Source organism: Vipera ursinii, assembly GCF_947247035.1.
Source record: "Vipera ursinii genome assembly, chromosome: 2".
NCBI classification, from domain to species: domain Eukaryota; kingdom Metazoa; phylum Chordata; class Lepidosauria; order Squamata; family Viperidae; genus Vipera; species Vipera ursinii.
Window position 1 is genome coordinate 264272692 of NC_139513.1, and position 19954 is coordinate 264292645.

The following is a 19954-nucleotide window of genomic DNA, read 5'->3' on the forward strand; positions in this document are numbered from 1 at the left end:
AGAATCCTTCAAAAATTAATGAAAAAAGTTAGCTTGGTGTTGTATTCCTGTTCCACCTACAATGTTCCTTGAGCTCCCCAAAAATGTTGTGCAACCCTCTGCCACCATTTTTTTTTTCATCCTTGATAACCTAATTTATCAAGCTACTCCTGAATTTTGTAGTGCTTCAGTTATCTTAAATGTATTTTTCCACTCAAGTTATTAAATGTATTAGCATATTTCAAAGCACTGGTGCTAAAATTAGAGTCCCATTTTATAAATGTGCCAATTTTGACTTAACTACCTAGTTCTTCAGGATGTCCATACTGCCTCTTAAACTTTCCAGCCACACAAAAAATAAAAAAAATCCAAGATGTTGCTCTTAGAACCACAGAAATACTGGGGTTTGAGTATAACCCATGGGCTGCCCATCTCTACTATTAGCAGTGTATATTGTATGTATTATAATGCATTATAATGTATTATATAGCAACACTATAGCTTTGTGTATCATGCTGAAGGGCTATAGGAGCTTATATACAGTATATACATATATATATATGTGTGTGTGTGTGTGTGTGTGTGTGTGTAAATTACTAACAAAGAATTTAGGGAGGCTGATATGCATTTCGGACTCATTAGTCCTCATCAGTCAGTCATACCCTTCTGAGATTCGAACCTGGGCTGCTTGCACGTTAGGCAGTGTTTTTACTTCTTGAGCCACAGGGTCTCTCTCGCTTTGTTAGCCTTTTTGCAAGGGGAGAAATATGTGTCATATGTTAACTCTTAGATTACCTTGCTAGGCCCCAAACATGGGGCAAATCTTTATTTCCTGTTTTCAGGCCAGTTCGATGGCCTTTGAGATAAGGCTGAAAACAGGAAATAAAGATTTGCCCCATGTTTGGGGCCTAGCAAGGTAATCTAAGAGTTAACATATTCCGTCGAAACGTTGCGCCTACACCTTTAGTTCTACGTGGGGAAAAACCCGAATAACCAAAGATCCATATATATATATATATATAATAGAAAAACAAAACCCAAAGAAAATTAAATTCAGGCCATCTCTTATTTAAAGGGACACTCTAATTCATATTAGCTTCCAATAAATGGAACATATCAGAGGAAATATTGCTCATAGGTTTCAAGAAAGTAGCAGGAATTATAGCAATTATAGCAACACAGATAAAACAGTGGAGTGCTTTTACAACGGTGGACACATTTTGAGCACTACTTTTGTGCTGAGAAATCTCTCATACTGGCTGCAAAGGTTACAAAGTTATGAAAAGCTCTGGAAAATATTCCTATATGGTAAACAATTGTTCTTTTTGTTTTAATTTCTGTTTTGGAAAAAAAGCTTGTGCAGGGTTTTAGATTTGATTCCAAAATAATGCTTTGGAATTTACATAAGTATAAACAAAGTACTTGTCTTGAATGTTTTCAAAGTAACATTTTTCTTCGTTTGTATAGCACCATATTAGATTAATCTTTTTTAATGTTAATAATAAAGTGCACAGAGGAGGAATTTGGTTTAAAAGGCAAATGGATCTTTCTATAATAGTCTGGCAAATATAAAGGTGTTCTCCCACAAAATTAGGCTCCTTCTCACAAAAATATATGCTATATATAAATATAAGAAAAGACTATATATTCTGTTCTGATAGATAAATATTCTGTAAATAATGTCAAACGAAACAAGACACCACTTCATTCTGAAGATTAAACATCTGCCCTCATATAGTAAAGTAGAATAGTAAACAATATCATGCTGTTTAGTATATCTGCATCAATTTTAACTGATTAAGAAAATTTACCTGAACTTCTACTTCAGTGATGCTATAGAGTGGAGGTCCTCCCTTTGTCAGCAAGATCCTATTAAGAGCTTCCCTGGACATCTTTCTAGGTAGGTACCAACTCAATGGAAATGGAATCCTTGAAGCAAACCATGGTTTTGTCAAATTATAGTAATTATCAGCTTCAATCCAAAAAGTATACAGCTGTATCATGAAGATAAAGAACGTTGATATTCAAGAATGAGGACACATTCTATAAAGACCACAATATTCTTTTCATTCTTAAAAACTAAATTCAGATTTTTTACTGAAGCTTTTCAGTTCAAAATCTACATAGCCCAGATTTATGACTAGGGAAATTCAGCACATTTATTATAACGAAATGACTAGAAATAACATTTTTCTTCCTCTAAGGGCATATTCTTCCTGAAATATCATTTGTGTAGCTAAGTAATAAAAGTAATTAATTTGAAAAACATATGTGGTAACAATAGTTGAGCACATATTGCACCAACATATGACTTGTTTTGATCACAGTTGCTGAACAAGCCACAGAAATTTGGTTCAAACAGAGCAAACCATAATGCCTTGGTTCATGAGTCATGCTAACCAAAATCAAAATTAATAACATTATGGTTTAGTATGATGTGTGAATATAACCTTGAAATTCCAAAAAAATCTCATAATTAGCTTAATGGTTGTGATATCACATGCCTATTTTTACAAATTGCAGGCAGAAGCCTATATAACAAAAATATAAAGAACATTTGTAAGTTTATTTGCTTTGTGCCACTTCACAATATAAATATAAAATCCACTTATTTTGAAAACTAATAATGAACTATTGCATATTACTGCTGCTTGATTAATTTCCGTTTGCTTTTCTGCATTTGCAGTTCTATGTTTTATATGACCCATCTACAGAAAACATATAAATATTTTAATAAAATAAATCATAGCACCCTTTTCACCTTCTAGTTTTTACCTTCTGTTGAAAGATTTTAATCAAATCTCCATTCACAGTGTGAAGTAACACACTCCAGACTTAGGTTGAACCTTGTTTTTCAGAGGTAGGCCACACAAGTATAACTTATAAAGCGGATTAAGCTTCCTGTTTAGTTACATTAATCTCATTTTCAATTATAAATTTAAATGTTGATTTTAAACAGACACCTCCTTAAGTGTTTTATAGTAAATTCATACAAACGCTAATCCCAAATTAAGTTCCATTAATTTCAGTGATAGAAATATGAGGTTATTAAGTTATACAATCAAATTCAATTTAAAACTAACAGAACATGAAAGCAAAACCTTCTGCTTGTAATTGGATACTTCATTGCCAAAGTTGGAAATATTAAGGAAAATGTTATACTGCATGGTTTAAAGAGAACATCAGCATATCAATTTCTGCCAATCTATGATTTCTTTATAGCTAACACTATCTTCAAACAACTAAAATGATACATATGTCCATGGAAGTGCCAAATGGAGTAGAGTATCAAACTGATTCTACTATTGCTAAAGCAGGTTAGAAGAGTTCACTTATAGCATCAAACTGAAAGCCAGATTAGAAATTATAAAACTCATGTGCAAGTTCTAAGTTAGATTAAAGAAGAACAAGAAAGACAGTTTCCACAATATTAATATATACCTGCCATTTTCACGGAGAACATCAGGAATCACTTTGAAGTTCTGAGGTCATTGAGACAGAACCAGAGGAACTGGTTAAGGAGGAAAGTGAAAAGAGACTGCCAAAGATGAGGAAACAGAAGAAAGCAAACTGGATGTCAGGGAAAAAAACAAAACATCAAAATTGCCAAGAAGAGAAGCCAAAGCCAAGAAAAGTAAAAACCTCAGGAAGGAACTGAGGGAAGAGTTTCAGAGAGCTTTTAGAAGAGACATGAAGCACTATTATAACATCTATAAAGACACAAAAGATGGAAGCAGAAATTTAAAAAGGATAATCTTCTGACAAATCTCTGAAGAAAGTTTCAGTCTCAAATTGGTATGCTAAAGGATGCCAATGGACATATAGTAACTGATTAGAAAATCAAAGATTAAAGGGGCATACTAAAATATTACACAGTAGAAATGTCAACATCCAACGTGCCTTAAAACACATTCCCTATTTACACAATTCTTAGTACTAGAAGATGAAATTACAGTAGATCAGCATCCTGGTCATTATCAAGTCAGAAGGCTATAGGAACTGATAGAATACTCACAGAAATATAGCAAACAAAAAAGAAGAATCAATAAAGGTTCTAACCAAGCTATGCCAGCAAATCTGGAAAATGACATAATGGCCAACAGATTTAAAGAGGTCAATCTACACTCCTTTTTTTTAAATTTTCTTTTTTCATTTTTAAATTATTTTTTATTTTTTTTAAAAAAACTAGTTTATAGTATAAAATACAAAAATACAAAATCAAGTAGTGGGAAACAAAGAGGAGAGGAAGGTAAAGAGAGAAGTGTGGGAGAGAGGGAGAAAAAAAAGGGGGGTTGATGGTAGAATAAGGCATTAATATTGAACCTCAACTTTTTACTTTTCCATAACAGCATAAACTAGCCATTTCTATAATAGCAAATCAATCTAATCAATAAAACCCAAAATCAAAGTTTCATTTTTTTCCACCTCAAGGACAAAGTCCAGAAGTTTCCAAGTAGAAACAAAAGTATTTATATTCTTTTATCAGAATCAGAATCAAAATTGAGCTGGAAGGGACCTTGGAGGTCTTCTAGTCCAGCCCCCTGCTCAAGTAGGACACCCTATATAATTTCAGACAAGTGGCTGTCCAGTCTCTTCTTAAAAAACCTCTAGTGATGAAGCACCCACAACGTCTGAAAGCAAGCTGTTCCACTGGTTACTTGTCCCCACTGTCAAGAAGTTTCTCCTTAATTCCAGGTTGCTTCTCTCTTTGATCAGTTTCCAACTATTGTTTATTGTCTTGCCTTCTAGTGCTTTGAAAAATAAATTGACCCCTCCTCCTTGTGGCAGCCTCTCAAATACTGTTGTTAGCTGCGAAGTCGTGTCCGACCTACCGTTGTCTATGGACAACGTTCCTCCAGGCCTTCCTGTCCTCTTACCATCTTCTGGAGTCCATTTAAGCTCACGCCTACTGCTTCAGTGACTCCATCCAGCCACCTCATTCTCTGTCGTCCCCTTCTTCTCTTGCCCTCAATCTTTCCCAGCATTAGGCTCTTCTCCAGTGAGTCCTTCCTTCTCATTAGGTGGCCAAAGTATTTGAGTCTTAGCTTCAGGATCTGGCCTTCTAAAGAGCAGTCAGGGTTGATCTCCTCTAGGACTGACCGGTTTGATCGCCTTGCAGTCCAAGGGACTCACAGGAGTCTTCTCCAGCACCATAGTTCAAAGGCCTCAATTCTTTGGCGCTCAGCCTTTTTTATGGTCCAACTTTCACTGCCATACATTGCAACTGGGAAGACCATAGCCTTGACTATACGCACTTTTGTCGACAGGGTGATCTCTCTGCTTTTTAGTGTGCTGTCTAGATTTGCCATGGCTTTCCTCCCCAGGAGCAAGCGTCTTTTAATTTCTTGGCTACAGTCCTCATCTGCAGTGATCTTGGAGCCCAGGAAAATAAAATCTGTCACTACCTCCATTTCTTCCCCATCTATTTGCCAGGAATTCAGAGAGCCGGATGCCATGATCTTGGTTTTCTTAATGTTAAGTTTCAACCCAAATTTTGCACTCTCCTTCTTCACCCGCAACAAGAGGCTCTTTAGTTCTTCAATTTCTGCCATTAGTGTGGTGTCATCTGCATATCTTAGGTTGTTGATATTTCTTCCGGCAATCTTAATTCCAACTTTTGATTCATCTAGCCCTGCCTTTCTCATGATGTGCTCTGCATATAAGTTAAATAGGCAGGGTGACAGTATACAGCCTTGCCGGACTTCTTTCCCAATTTTGAACCAATCAGTGGTTCCGTGTCCAGTTCTCACTGTTGCTTCTTGACCCGCATATAGGTTTCTCAAGAGACAAATAAGATGGTCTGGTACTCCCATCTCTTTAAGAACTTGCCACAGTTTGTTGTGATCCACACAATCAAAGGCTTTAGCATAGTCAATGAAGCAGAAATAGATGTTTTTCTGGAACTCCCTAGCTTTCTCCATGATCCAGCGTATGCTAGCAATTTGATCTCTAGTTCCTCTGCCTCTTCGAAATCCTCCCTGTACTTCTAGTAGTTCTCGATCCACACACTGCTGGAGTCTAGCTTGTAGGATTTTAAGCATAACTTTACTAGCATGTGCAATGAGTGCAATGGTGTGATAGTTTGAACATTCTTTGGCACTGGCTTTCTTTGGAATTGGAATGTAAACTGATCTCAAATACTAGAATACTGCTATCATGTCCCCCTTCTTTTCTCTAGACTGGCGATTCCCAAATCCTGCAACCATTCTTCATATGTTTTAGTCTCCAGGCCTTTAATCATCTTAGTTGCTCTTCTCTGCACTTTTTCAAAAAATTTTCAAAACGGTTAATTTAGCCATCTCTGCTAACTCCATCAACTTTTGTAGCCATTCATACCTGGTGGGAATCGAAATGTCCTTCCATTTTTGTGCATAGTCTTGCTGCCATCAACATATATAAGACCAAAGTTCCAAAAAAATTTCAAAGTCTTTTTCAATTAAGCCCAAAATAAAAGTTTTTGGTTTTATCTTTATATTCACTTTAAGAATATTCTGTAAAGCCGTCAATCCAATACCAAAAATAGGAAATTTAACTATGTGCACACACCTATCATACAATATCCTTAATTTCACATGCTAGTAAAATAATACTTCAGATCATCGAACATAGATTAGAGTCCAAATGGAAAAAGAAACACTTGATGTTAAAGCTGGCTTTAGAAAAGGCCAAGAAACATGAGACATTATTGCTGATGCATGATGGATAATTAAAAGCCACAAAATACAAAAAAGTTGTAGTATGTGATCCATTGGTTATAGAAAGGCATTTGATTGTTTTATCATGTCAACCAGGGCTTTTTTTCTCATAGAACGCTCAGAACGGCGTTCCGGCACTTTTTTTTTTGCAAAAAAAAAAACAAAAAAACCAGCTCCCTTATTGGCTTTCCTAAGCCTATTGCAGGGCTAGGCAATCTTGGCCCTTTTTTATGACTCATGGACTTCAACTCCCAGAAATCCTGAGCCAGCCATGCTGAGGGGAAAGGGAGAGGTTTCCAAGCTGAGCCATGCTGGCTCAGGAATTCTGGGAGTTGAAGTCCTTGAGTCATAAAAGAGCCTGCACTAGAGGAGGACATTAAAATTATTTACAGGATTACTTCTTTAGGAACTAAACTTTTAGAATCTAAAACAGCTAATTCAAAAAAGCCAACAGGAAAGAACCTCACATTTTTCATCTGCTTCTGTCTTTTGGAAGGTAAAATTAGATAACAAAATAATCTATTTCTTATGTTAACATCTCTGCAATGAAATCAAAGGTAACAGGAAAGAAATGAGAAACATTTTTCTCAATGTAATATGATTCTAGAAAAAAAATAGCATCTTTTGTACACTCTTGAAAACTATTTTGAATCTAAATAATTCTTAAGAATGAAATATTCTTAATTTGGACTTTACTTTTACTGTTTGGACTGTTGTGTGTTTTGAAAAATAGATTATTTAGAATCTAGTTATGTTGCACTTCAGTCTTTAAATAATTAACCTAGTATATACATAACAATATATGATGTTTTCCCTGGTGAGCTTAACATCAATAACAACATTTATTAAAAAGGCTAAAATAATTTCTGGTGGTATTATCTGTATATTAAAATTTTGGACAAGCAGTGATCATGTATCCTAGCAAAAGATGCTACATATGTCCATAAGCGTAGTCAGTAGCATATGCCTTTTTAAAAATATCAAACATGCAAAGAAACAAAAATAAGTCCAAAATGGCACCCTAAGGATACCTGCATACATGCAAATGCTTCTCTGGGATCAGTAACACAGCAGGGATTGCTTTTTCCTTCCAGTAACATATACATAAAACCAGTTTATTGCATTTGGCAATTCTACTAAAAAAAAATCTCATTGTCAACCAATATAATTCATTTAATTTGAAATCAAGTGAAAAATTGATTTAAATTATTTTATTAAAACAAATTAATGGCAATTCTTTTATAAGAAGTTGCCTCAAACAAAATGAGTTTGACATGGCTGCTCTAGATAGTTGAATGCTCCAAAATAAATTCTAGACCAGGCCTGTACATGCAGCCTACCAAGCACCCTTGGACAGAGCATAGACTTTTTTTTTAAAAGTAATAAAATCATCACCACTGCCCTGAAAGTCATGTTGTTTAGTGCCTCCATGGCTTACCATGACCACAAGCTCCAACACTGTAGATGCTCCTCTAGTCACCAAATCATTGATTAGCCCACCAGCATTCCTTTGCAGACCACAAGGATTTTTAATTTATCAGTGTGGGCCTTTCCCTTCTACAAGTTGCACAGATCTCTTCTAGATTTTCCTCTTGCCTTTCCGAATTAACTCCTTGGTCTGTCATTGAGCAAGAATTGACTTTGTAGGGAAGCATATTATCATTTGATGTATATTTAACATATGCTCTACCTTTATTTACCAATTATATAATATTTGTATGCAATCCATGTGGTGAGGTTTGGGGCAACTTACAATAGAAAAAATATATTTTTAAAATCATAAGATTAAAACATAAAAGCAGGGCTTTTTTTCTCATACAACACTCAGAATGGTGTTCCGGCACCTTTTTTGCACCAAAAAAAAAAAAGCTTTTGCACAAGCTATGCTACTCTTTCTATTGGCTTTCAAAAGCTAATAGGAATTGCTACTGAGCACTCCAAAAGACCTGGCTGGCAAACGCTGCACCGGCTAGTTGTCTGCAGCGAAAGCAAGTAGGCAGGAACTTTGCATCCTTCCCTGCTGCCCAACTACACCATCTCAACTAGGTAAGTAAGAGAGGACAAGGAGTGGGAGGTAGGTTCTGCGGAGTCCATGTGCACTCCTTCCTTGTGCTCACCTGTGTCAGCCAGGCTGGTGGCCTACCTGGTGCTGGACCTGTGCCACCGTCGCCTCGCCCTGCGCGCCTTAAGTGGCCGCCCTGCATCGCCTGGCCCGCACCGCCTCCACTGCCCGCCCTGCACAGCCCTGCCATATAGAGTGGGCTCTGCTGCTCCCACAGCACCAGCCGCGCCGGCTCCAGCCCTGGGGGGGGGGAGCCCGCCACCAACACCCCTCACACCTGTGACTGCAGCAGCGCCGCCCCCCACCCACCCTGCCTCCTGCACCTGCCAAGATGAGAGTTCCGGCACCTTTTTTTTTTTTTTTAGAAAAAAAAAGCACTGATGTCAACTATAGAAAAATAGAGATTCCAGAGTATCTCATTGTTCTAATGTAAAACAAGAAGTGACAGTATGGTCAGAACATAGCAAAACAGATTGGCTCCAGATTGGCAAAGAAGTAAGACAAGGATGTATCCTTTCATTTATTTAACTTATTTGCTGGATATATATTATGGGAAGCTGGGTTGAAAGAGATTAATATGATTTTAAAACTGGAGAAAGAAACATCAATAACCTGCATTAGAATGGTATTATTCTTGATAGCTGAAAATGAATCTGCAGAGTGTAGTGAAAATTAAAATCAAATAAAAAGAAAACCAAATTAATGGCATCAGGTATAAAAAACAAGGCTTAGAATTGACAATGAAGATATTGAAGTAATAGATAGCTTCTGCTTTTTAGGATCAACTATCCATAGTAAAAGAACAAGTAGTCAAGAAGTACACTACATATTAGCATTTGGGAGAACTGCTAAGAAGGCCTTTAAAAAAGATGCCATGATGTGTTTATACTACAAAGATTGGAATAGTGCTAGCAGTGTTATTCCCTGTGCCACTTTATGGAAGCAGGATAGGAACAGTATTGACAATTTTGAATTCTGGGATTGCAGAAGTGTTCCAAGAATACCATGCATTGCCAAGAAAACAAACAAATGGATCACTGAACAAATCATCCCAGAGTTCTCTCTCAAAACATAAATAACCAGGCTCAAATTATGCTACTTTAAAACAGTATATGAAGTCCTAACTCCGGAGAAGGAGCTAATGCTGAGACAAAAAAATGGAGTAAAAGAAAAGAAAGGGATTACTAGCTATAAGACTGATGCATTACTAGAAGACTTGAAGGACCAATTTAGGGGCAGATTGTCATAGAGAAAATAAATCTACGTAATGGCAAAGAGTTGACTCTAACTTGATGGCACATAATTTCAATGAGAAATATTAACTTTGGCACACATGCCTACTGATCATCTTAGTGCAAGCCTATATAAGTTTACTGCCCATTGCCTAACATTATCCTGGTTTTTCTAAATCATTAGTGAATTCAGTGTTATGTATCTGCAGTGCATGCTGGATAAAAGATTGGCTAAGTACTATTGCTTTGCTGCCCTTATTTTTCAACATGTTAGAAAATCAGAAGAAATATCCGCCAATCAAGTTTCTGCAGCAGAAATGGAACAAGTACAACACTGGGCTCTGTTGGATGGCTTTAGGCCAGTTTGCGTGCTGTTGTTTCAACAAACCATTCTGGCATAACACATTTGTAAAGTGTCAATTCATTCCCATGCTGTTTTTCCTGAGAATGATTCCTGGCCTTTCATTTCACTGTCATGTTACTACAGCCTTGAGGAAATTAGTAGGTACAGTAGAAAAAGTATTAATAAAAATATGAACTAAACCTTTAGTGCCGTAATGCAAATCCACCAACTTCCAACTCACCTGCAAGTTCCTTGAGTAGCATCAGGTGTATTTCCAATGAAACCACAAAGTTACCTTTAGGCTGAGTTTGATCATAAGCACCCATCCTTATAAATATATTTACATCAATATGAAAGTGATGAATTGATTAAAATAAGTCTCTCAAGCTCAATAGGAAATGAATAACAGAATGGTGACAGAAGAGGCTTATGAGGAACCAGGTGGAACATCCAATCACCCACTGCTAATCACCTGACTTCACCTCCAATATACAGGATAGTAAAAATAACAAGCTTGCTAAGTCACAATAAATGGAAAAACATCATTTTAACATTGATACAGCTATGTACAATTTAAGTCTGTCAGTCACAACTGTCAGGAATTGTGCAGAGATCTCCTCGAGCTAACAAGAAATTGCACAGACAAAAAAGGGTACTGAGAGCAGCAAAGTTCACACAGTAACCACACAGATACACTGAGGTGTGAAAAACAGAATACTTTACTTTGTGGTGTAATACAAAGCACAGTCAAAAATAAACAGTCCAGGTCATACACGTGTAAAGAACAGATAAACAATAGTAACAGTCCAAGGAGTATTCCAAATACAAAGTCTTACCAGTCCAAAGGTCAAAACACAGTTGTTCAGGTTTAACACAGTAGCAAACCAACAATAACAGTAACAGAGTAACAGTGAAAAAACAGCGAGCAGAGAGAGAGAAACTACGTCCCTAGCTCCCTCTTATGGCCATTGGGAGGCAAACACACCCTTGGCCAATCATCACATTTAAAGTGATATCATACATCATGGCTTATATATTTCCAACCCAACCAGGTAGGCTTAATCATATGCTTAACAACAACTGTGGACTAGGGAGAAGATGAAGGCCATAATTTGAGGATGGAGTGGAAATAACTATGCTGTGGTTAAATGCACTTTGAGAGACCATAAGGCTCTTACCATAGCAGGATGTAGTTTTTCTTCAAGCAGTGCAATATATGCCAGTGTGTCAGCTCCTTCTTTTGAAGACAATTCATAATCAGCATTATATTTCTGCCAAAAAAAGGCAGCAGAGAGCTATATGAAACTTTCTAAAAAGAAACTAGATGTAACAACTGGTTACACATTTTATATTTCACTAAACACATGGAATAATAAAAATAACATTTCTATCTTTTTCTTTGAAATGGATTTACATATTTTAAAATATAGATAGCACGACTACGTACTTGAAATGCCTGTTTGAAATGTTCTGAACATGGAAAATTCTGTTTTCAGTTTTTGCTTTGAAACATGAATCAATGGAGCTTTTTGAGTGTTATGATGTCTACAACTGGTTTGTGTTTGTTATTTAAAAAAATCTTTAAGCTAAAAAGATCTAGAAAATGCATTGGAAAATAGAAGGTTTTGTCCCTATTACCACTGGATAGAGCTAAATGAAGAGGTGAGATATGATGGGATATAATCTGAGAGGGAGGGAGTGTATTACAGAGAAGTAAGAGACAAATGAGTTCAGATAATTTGTGTGAGAGGATAAAAATGGCTCCTCCCTAATAGTTCCCAGAGTATATCTTTATGTAGGTAGTAGCCTGCTTCAGTTTGGTAAGATTTTGTCTATAGGTGTGGAACAATACAGAAATCTGCTTGGAAGAATCACTCTGGGTCTTTCTTAGTCTTGGGAAACTGACATGGGCTGAGAGAGAATCAGTTAAACATGAATGCTCTCTGCTGATAACTGTTGTGTTTAGGGTTTTGTTTTTGTTTTTTGCTTTGAGGAAGTTAAAACTGCATGGGTTGCAACATAATGCTATTGTTCCTATGGAGTCTTTATGTGTTTTATCTTTCAGGCAGGTTATAAAACATCTAAGTGTATACTGTGCATATGCATCCTAAATTATGTTGCTATGCTGCTCTCTTTTCAAACTATTAAATGCATGAAACAATGTTACACTGTCTGCTGAATTTTAAAGATAGGTTGTCAGATCCAAGCAACTAACAGAATCATCTACTCTCATTCAGTCCTTCCTACTTCTTAAAACATGAGTGAGGCCTCTTCAGCAAGTCTCATTATGGAGACATTTGTTATCAATAAACAAATCAATTCTTTCTGGTAGTGGGCTCCATTGTAGTGAAAGGAATCCAATAAATTACTGGAGCTGAAACAAGCTTGCTTTCAACTACAGTTAAGGAAGAAGGTTAAATTATATTTTGTCAGATAGTCCCCAACATATTTAACAACCATTTAAAATTACAATAGCCTTGGGAAATGTGCCTTATGGTCTATGAAGCACTTCCAGCCATCATAAATGCCATACTGCCCTGCACAGTTACGTCTGCATAGAGGGGAGGAGAAACCCTTTAGAGGGCTGCAGGATGAAAGCTGAAATCCTAAAGATTTCGGCTCTACTCCTGCAGCCTCATGAAGAATTTCCCCTCTTTGCATGAAAAGGAGGGGAAACCCTTTAGCTGACTACAGGAACAGAGCTGAAATCTTTAGGATTCAGCTCTGTTTCTGCAGCCTCACAAGAATTTCCCCTCCATACACAAAGGGGAGCTGAAATCTTTTGGTGGACTGCAGAAACACTCCAGAGCAAAAGGGCTTCTTGCCAGGAGGATTTCAGCCCGGTGTAGACTTAAAACCCTCCAACAGGCAGGCCTTTTGCTCTCAAAGAACTACCTCCCAAGAGGATTTAGCTCCATGGCAATTCTTTCACTCCATCCACTTAATGAAGAGATTGATTGCTTAATGACCACTTTGTTCCACAACAGAGATTCCAGTCCCAATTGTGGTCACACGTTGAGATCTACCTGTTATCAAATTATTTAACTTTCATATATTTTTATTAATTGGTTCTTTTCAAAATGGATCCTAATTATGTTTTTTATTGTTTTACTTATAGATTGCCCAGAATTCTTAATGGCACTGGTTTGATATACATTTTCTCAACAAAAATAAATGTAAAATCTTCCCTCTGAGTCTTGGAATCCTCAATGTCACAAGCAGAAAAGTATATTTTTTCTGTTGCATTATTTATGAACTATGCTGAAGAGATTCTATCCTTTTTAGTTCTCCAGTGGTCCAGTTCTAGGGCTGTCTAGATAGCCTGTAAAAGGTATGTTTAAGTGTTGCTTAATGGGAACCTTTGAAGTATATCTTTTATAAGGTTATGCTCTTGGCATAATATATGGCATATACTACAGTATATAACAGGATGACCTATTATTTGCATGAGTCTGTAACTAAAAAAAGAAGAAAGCAGTTGATTTCTAGTTTCTATTGTTCTATGATAGAACGTTCAAAATATTTCAAATTGTATTACATCAGAACATTCTGATGAAATTATGGATTTAGGAAATACAATTCAGCTCTACAGTGAATGTGCATACCAACATACAGTTTCAGAGTTGTTCCCCAGGAGAACAAAATATAATTCTCTCTGCTGACCAGATGCTATACTATAAATCAAGTTGCAGCCATTCTTAACTGCTTCACCATTCATGAATTTTACTTTAAGCAGAAACCTGTGATTTGAGCAAGATAACTCACTCTCCTCCGGCTCTTTTGTAAGCAGTTTCTGTTAGAAGAAGAGTTAAACAAAAAAAGAGGAGGAATTCTAAGTGCCAATAAAACATGGTTTTTATTTGCCCTGATGCATTTCAGAAAACGTGTTCTTTTTCAAATACACTTCTAGAATATCCAAGAACTGACTCTGTCAATTTGTTCATGTACGTTCCAGGAGTGCCCTTGAAAAAGAACACATTTTCTGAAACATCTCGAGCCAAGTTAAAAAAAAAAAAACTGGCCCACATTAAAAATAAAATCCTGTTGCCTGCTCTCAAAAGAAAGTATATATCTAACCATACACAGACATAACATATACACATCGTAAATACATACATACATACATATATTAATCACTGTCCATTTTGAATACATAATGGAAAGAGGAAAGTTGAGTGTTCACAAGGTTGGTGCTATATGGAACAAAAAATACCTTGAATTGGACCTAGAAGCAACCCAATGCAATTCCTGGAGCAGAGGTGTGCTGTTGTAGAAGGAGATAACTGCCAATGCCACTGCATTCTGCACTAGCTGAAGCTTCTGAATACTCTTCAAGAACAGCCCCATTACAGAAATCCAATCCGGAGGCGATTAGGACATGAGCAGAGACTCCCAATCTAAGAATGGGTGCAACTGGTACACAACATGCAGCTGTGTAAAGGCCCTTCTAGCCGCAACTGCCATTTGCTACTTGAGCAAGAGTTATGTATTCAGAAGACCTCCAAATTACACAATGGGTCTAACTGGGAAGTGCGACCCCATCCAGCACCCAGGGTTCAGCAGAAGCTGTTGTTCCCCATCTAGTCCCTCACTGGGCACTGGGATGAGGTTTATAGTGGCACTTAATTTCTTAGAGACAGAGATATATGATTGGGTATCATCAGTGTACCAATGATATATCAGGGTGAGGAATAAGTTCATTCACACAGCTTCATGTAGATGAAAGCACCGAACTCTGCAGCACCTCACATGGTAAAGGCTGAAGGCAGGATCTCTCCTCCCAAATCACCACCAACTGGAATTGACTCTGAAGGAGGAGGAGAACCAGCACAACACTGTGTATCCCTCTAAGCCAAGATAGAAGAATACCTTGGCCAATGGTGCTGAAGGCTGCAGAGAGCTCAAGTACAACCCCATCCACCCCCACCACAGAACATAGGAAAACATGACCAATGCCATTTCAGGCCTGAAAGGTGCCTGAAAGAGATCCAGATAATTTATTTCGTCCAATGTCCTCTGAATCTGTTATGCAACTACCTTCTCAATCACCTTCTGCAAAAAAGGAGTTAGATACTGGATGAAAGTATCCCACCATCCCAGTAGGAAGGGATCCAGCAATGGCTTCTTGAGAAGGAAGTGAAGCAGGGCCCCCTTAAGAGGTAAAGGAATAACCCCCTCACTCAAAAACAATTAAGATTACTTCTTAATTTAAGCAGATAGCAATACAAAGAACAAAGACAGTGACACTGCAATCCTTTATCCTACAATCACCAAAGCAAAAGGATCTGTACTATGTAGCTGGTATTAACACTAACTAATGGATGTGCTATATCTTCAGTTTCAAAAATTCCACTTCTCTATTATACCACTAATACAGCTAGTTTGTAGTAGTCCAAACCTGATATAACTATGTCAGAGAAAGTACAAATAGTTTACTACTGATACTGTCCATTTAATATAGAAATTAAATGGCACCAGTTCCTCCAGTATTCCTGTGACAAAACTATATACAGTACTAACAAATATAAAACAAGCCTAGAGTATATCGTCCTTAGTCTTTAAACATACTGAAATGGGTAATATTAAATATAAAACTTACCTGTTTTCTTAAAAAGTTTAATATTTTTGCTGGCTCAGAAATAACAATATCATCTGATAATAATAATGGTATACTCCCTAAAAAAGATTAAATCAGATAAGATCATACAAACAGAACTGCATTGATAACTCAACAGACCCTAAAGTTTTATTATATCAGATACCAATTAGTTCAGTATCTAGAGTTTGAGTTGTATCAGATTGTAATCTAACTTATTTGTCATTTAATCTTTAGACAAGTAATGTCTTTGTAATAATGCTTACATTTTGTAGTTGTGATACTATATCAGCATATCAGATGAGATGGGTCTTGATTCTGTTACTAGATATATATCATAGCTCTAAATGTTGACAACCTATTATCCTACCTAATTCCTTTTATATGATTCACACATAGCTTGCATAGTACAATTATGTTTTAAACCAAGGGTCCCCATGGCTGTTAGGAATTGGGCCGTGCCAGCAGCAGGCAAGTGAGCAAAGCTCCGTCTGTGCATGCGTGGGATCTATGTTGCGCACAAAATCATCCTCCCCCTGGGTCTGTGGAAGTCAATTTTTCTTCTAAAATCCATTCCTGGTGCCAGAAAGGTTGGGGACCACTATTTTAAAAAACAGAACCACATCAAAGCAGTTTGTTCAATATTTTGTGGCCCTTATCTTGCAACATAGCGCAGGTATAAAACAAACTTTATTTTGAGTCTATCCACTGTTTGTTTTGTATTTCAAGACTGGACTATAAGCCAAGTCAAACCAATTTCTTATTTAGACAGTTCTAAGTATATACAGTATATACAATCACTACTTGAAACAGAAGTGGGCAATTAATTTTCCCAGGGGGCTGCATGAGAAATTGGTACAGTTGTGGAGGGCTGGCGCCATTGGCACCTCCCTGCCAGTCCCTACCACTACATACCCCTTGTTGCCTTCCCCACCCACCACTGCCATGGGCCAGACACAGATAGTCAAAGGACCAGGTGTAATGCATAGGCCATAAAATGCCCAAGTCTGACATAAATGTGCCATTAAACTTTTAAAATATTCAGGTAATACCTCTTTGTGCTTTCCATTCATTATCTATTACACTGATTTTCAATGGTGCGCCTGAAAACCTGGCATATGTCTGTAATAAAAGTTAAAAAAACACAATTCAATAATGTACCATTCAGAAATTTTTTGAAAGTGAAAATGACAGCTTGGAAAACTGCAGCTACTTCTATAAGGTTCATGCTTACTATGCTGTTGCCATAGTAAGCATCAAGGCTAAAATAACCAATAAGAAATTATCAATTAATTCTGCAAATTTTAGTGGGAAATTAATTGTCCACTAGAAGAGAGCTAAATTTAAAGAGTTGCTTTTTAAATACATTTACCAATATTTAGAAAAACAAATCCACTTCACACCCAAAATTGAATCCAGTTTGGTCTAGTGATTAAGGTACTGCTCTAGAAACCAGGAGACTATGACTTCTAGTTTCACCTTAGGCATGAAAGCTGGCTAGGTGACTGGTCCAGTCACTCATTCTCTGTCAGCCAACTCATCTCACAGGGTTGTTGTTGTGGGGAAAGGAGGAGGAAGCACTATTAGGTATATTCATTGCCTAGAAGTATTTATAAAAATAATAATGGATGGATGGACGGACAGACGAACAGATAGATAGAATTTCACTTCCTGATTGCAAATACAGATTTGGAAATGGAAAATGTCCATGTTTAATTTTTCCACATATGAAGCTAGTTTATCTTAAGACAAAGAATATAGGAATCACAAATGTTGACATACTTTTTCAAATTATTTTGCTATCCTAAAGCCTCTGAATCAGTCCTGAAAGAAGTCCAGACTTCCAAATAAAACACAACTTTCCTCAATCCAATGTCTTTGAATACATTACTTTTTCAAATCTTATTAATCTCATTCAGAAAGCTCAGAGTTTTACAGCATAGTAAGAGTTGTAGTGCAAGTATTTGAAGGGCACAATTTTGGGAAAGGCGGTTTTAGTCAACAGTAATCCCTGTGGAGCTTCTGTGATGTGTCCAGAGGTATATTTGAGTAGATATATTTGAGATATATTTGAGACATATTTGAGGGGCTGCCACAGAGAAGATGGGGTCATCCTATTTTCCAAAGCATCAGAAGGCAAGACAAGGAGAGAACCAACCTAGAACTAAAGAGAAATTTTCTGACAGAACAATTAACCAGTGGAACAGCTTGCCTTCAGAAGCTGTAGGTACTCCATCACTGGTAGCTTTTAAGAAGAGATTGGGCAGCCATTTTTCTGAAATGGTATAGGGCAGGGTTTCCCAACCCCCGGTCTGTGGACTGGTACTGGGCCATGGCATGCCAGCAATCAGTCTGCACAAGTAAGCAAAGCACCATGCATGGGATGCAGACAGCACACAAAACCATGCACTCTCTGGTGCGTGGAAAAACCTTTTGGTTTTTTGGTACCCAAAAGGTTGGGAACCTCTGGTATAGGGTCTCCTGCTTGAGCAGGGAATTGGATTAGAAGATCTCCAAGTCCCTTCAACTCTGTTATTCTGTTATATTTTCAGAGACCAGACAGATATCTTTCTCCGTTTAGCACCATGCATATTTGCTCAAAAGTCAGATTGATCATTAATCTTATTTTTATTATATATACAGTGTACTTCAGATACGTCTGCCAAAGAATGGATTTTTTAAAATTAGCATCTAAAAAAAACTATGTTGATTCCCCGAAGAAAAACAATGCAATGATTACATATAAAAATGGAAACAATAAATTAAAATATTGTGGAAATGAGGTCAGAGGAAGCTTGCCTTCTGAAGATGGAAAGCACAGACATAATAACTCAGTAAATATATGCTGCAAGTATGAGATTACGCCGTTTTTTTCCAAGGCCATGCTTTCCAAATGTGTTGAACTGTAGCATCCATCATCATTGTCAAGCATAATGGTCGGATTAAATTAAGACCGACATTAAAAGGCAATTCCTAATTACTTAATCTGGGAGATATTATAGCACGTCCCTGTAATGCACTAAGCTACAGACCGCGAAAGCTAACGGCCGCAATACTTAATCCAGTTTTATTTCCCTCCAGAACTGATGCCCCATTTATACAGACTCGTTGCAACCTTTCTGGGGAAGCCAGCCCAACAACGGCCCTGGAAATGCTGAAGTTCGTTTCTCCAGTTCTACTCCAGGGACGGCCACCGTACCCGCTGGGCCGGTTCTTGCAGTAGCCAGAACCGGACAACCCTCCCGTTTCGCCTTCCAGCTTCAGTTTTTGTTTCTCCTCGCCACAAGAGGCTTTCGCTCGCGTGACCTTGCCAGTCCCCCCGTTACCATGACAACGAGGCACTCGGCGTGCACGGACGGCAACCCCCAGTCACCGCCCCAGCAACTCAGCTCCATTGAAGACGCCATGTTGACACCGTTCACCTTTGGCCTCGCAAAGCCCCGCCCCGTGAGTTGTCTTCGCCTCCCCGTAGACTGGGCGCTGAGGCAGCCTCTCGCGCGTATGACCGTTGGTCTCGGGGACGAATGTGGCGCGTGCCCGGTTCAACAGCTTGAGCGCGCGCGCGATCTCCCCATCAGCCGTGCTAAAGAGACAGGCGCCTTTCCCAACCTGCTGTTCCTCGTTAAATTCGGGGGTGCAAAATATGGGCGACCGCAAATAGGAGCAGTGAGGTCGCGTTTTGAAGCTTTCGCTGCCATATCACCTGATTTCTTGGCTCTCCAAAATTAGATAGCTATGAAATACGCTGGCTTTCACTTTACCTTCTCCCCAGCCAGCAACTCCTTTCGGGGAATGATGAGATATTCAACAAACGTGACAAGTACTTGGTGGGGAAAGCTAGTCTTGCAGTTCTTAAGTCTGGGTCCAAGAGCGAACTATTGGCGCTGTTGAGATTGCTGTGCGAAAGGCTTTCACTTACCTTTCAGGAGCTTCATTTTCGACAAGTTCGTATTTCACGTGCAAAACAATAGGGCTCACCTTTGTAGCGTGCAGATTGGCAACACACTTCCAGCTGGGGGAAGTCAGCCCCCAAGAGAAGGAAATATT

General features: G+C 37.9%; 1 protein-coding gene across 2 annotated transcripts in view; it reads right to left on the reverse strand.

Annotated features, from left to right (window-relative positions):
* Positions 1-19331, reverse strand: part of MTX3 (metaxin 3) — a 31765-nt gene extending 12434 nt beyond the window's left edge. For both annotated transcript variants that reach the window (XR_014491199.1, XM_083352580.1), the window contains exons 1-5: positions 19234-19331; positions 16960-17029; positions 15911-15987; positions 11490-11582; positions 1791-1973 (exon numbers count right to left, since the gene is read on the reverse strand). Coding sequence is in view for 1 of the 2 variants with exons in the window: in XM_083352580.1 (XP_083208706.1) it covers positions 1791-1973; positions 11490-11582; positions 15911-15987; positions 16960-17029; positions 19234-19314 (504 nt within the window). In the remaining variant the exon portion in view is untranslated. The remainder of the gene's footprint in view (positions 1-1790; positions 1974-11489; positions 11583-15910; positions 15988-16959; positions 17030-19233) is intronic.
* Between the last annotated feature and the right edge of the window lie 623 nt (positions 19332-19954).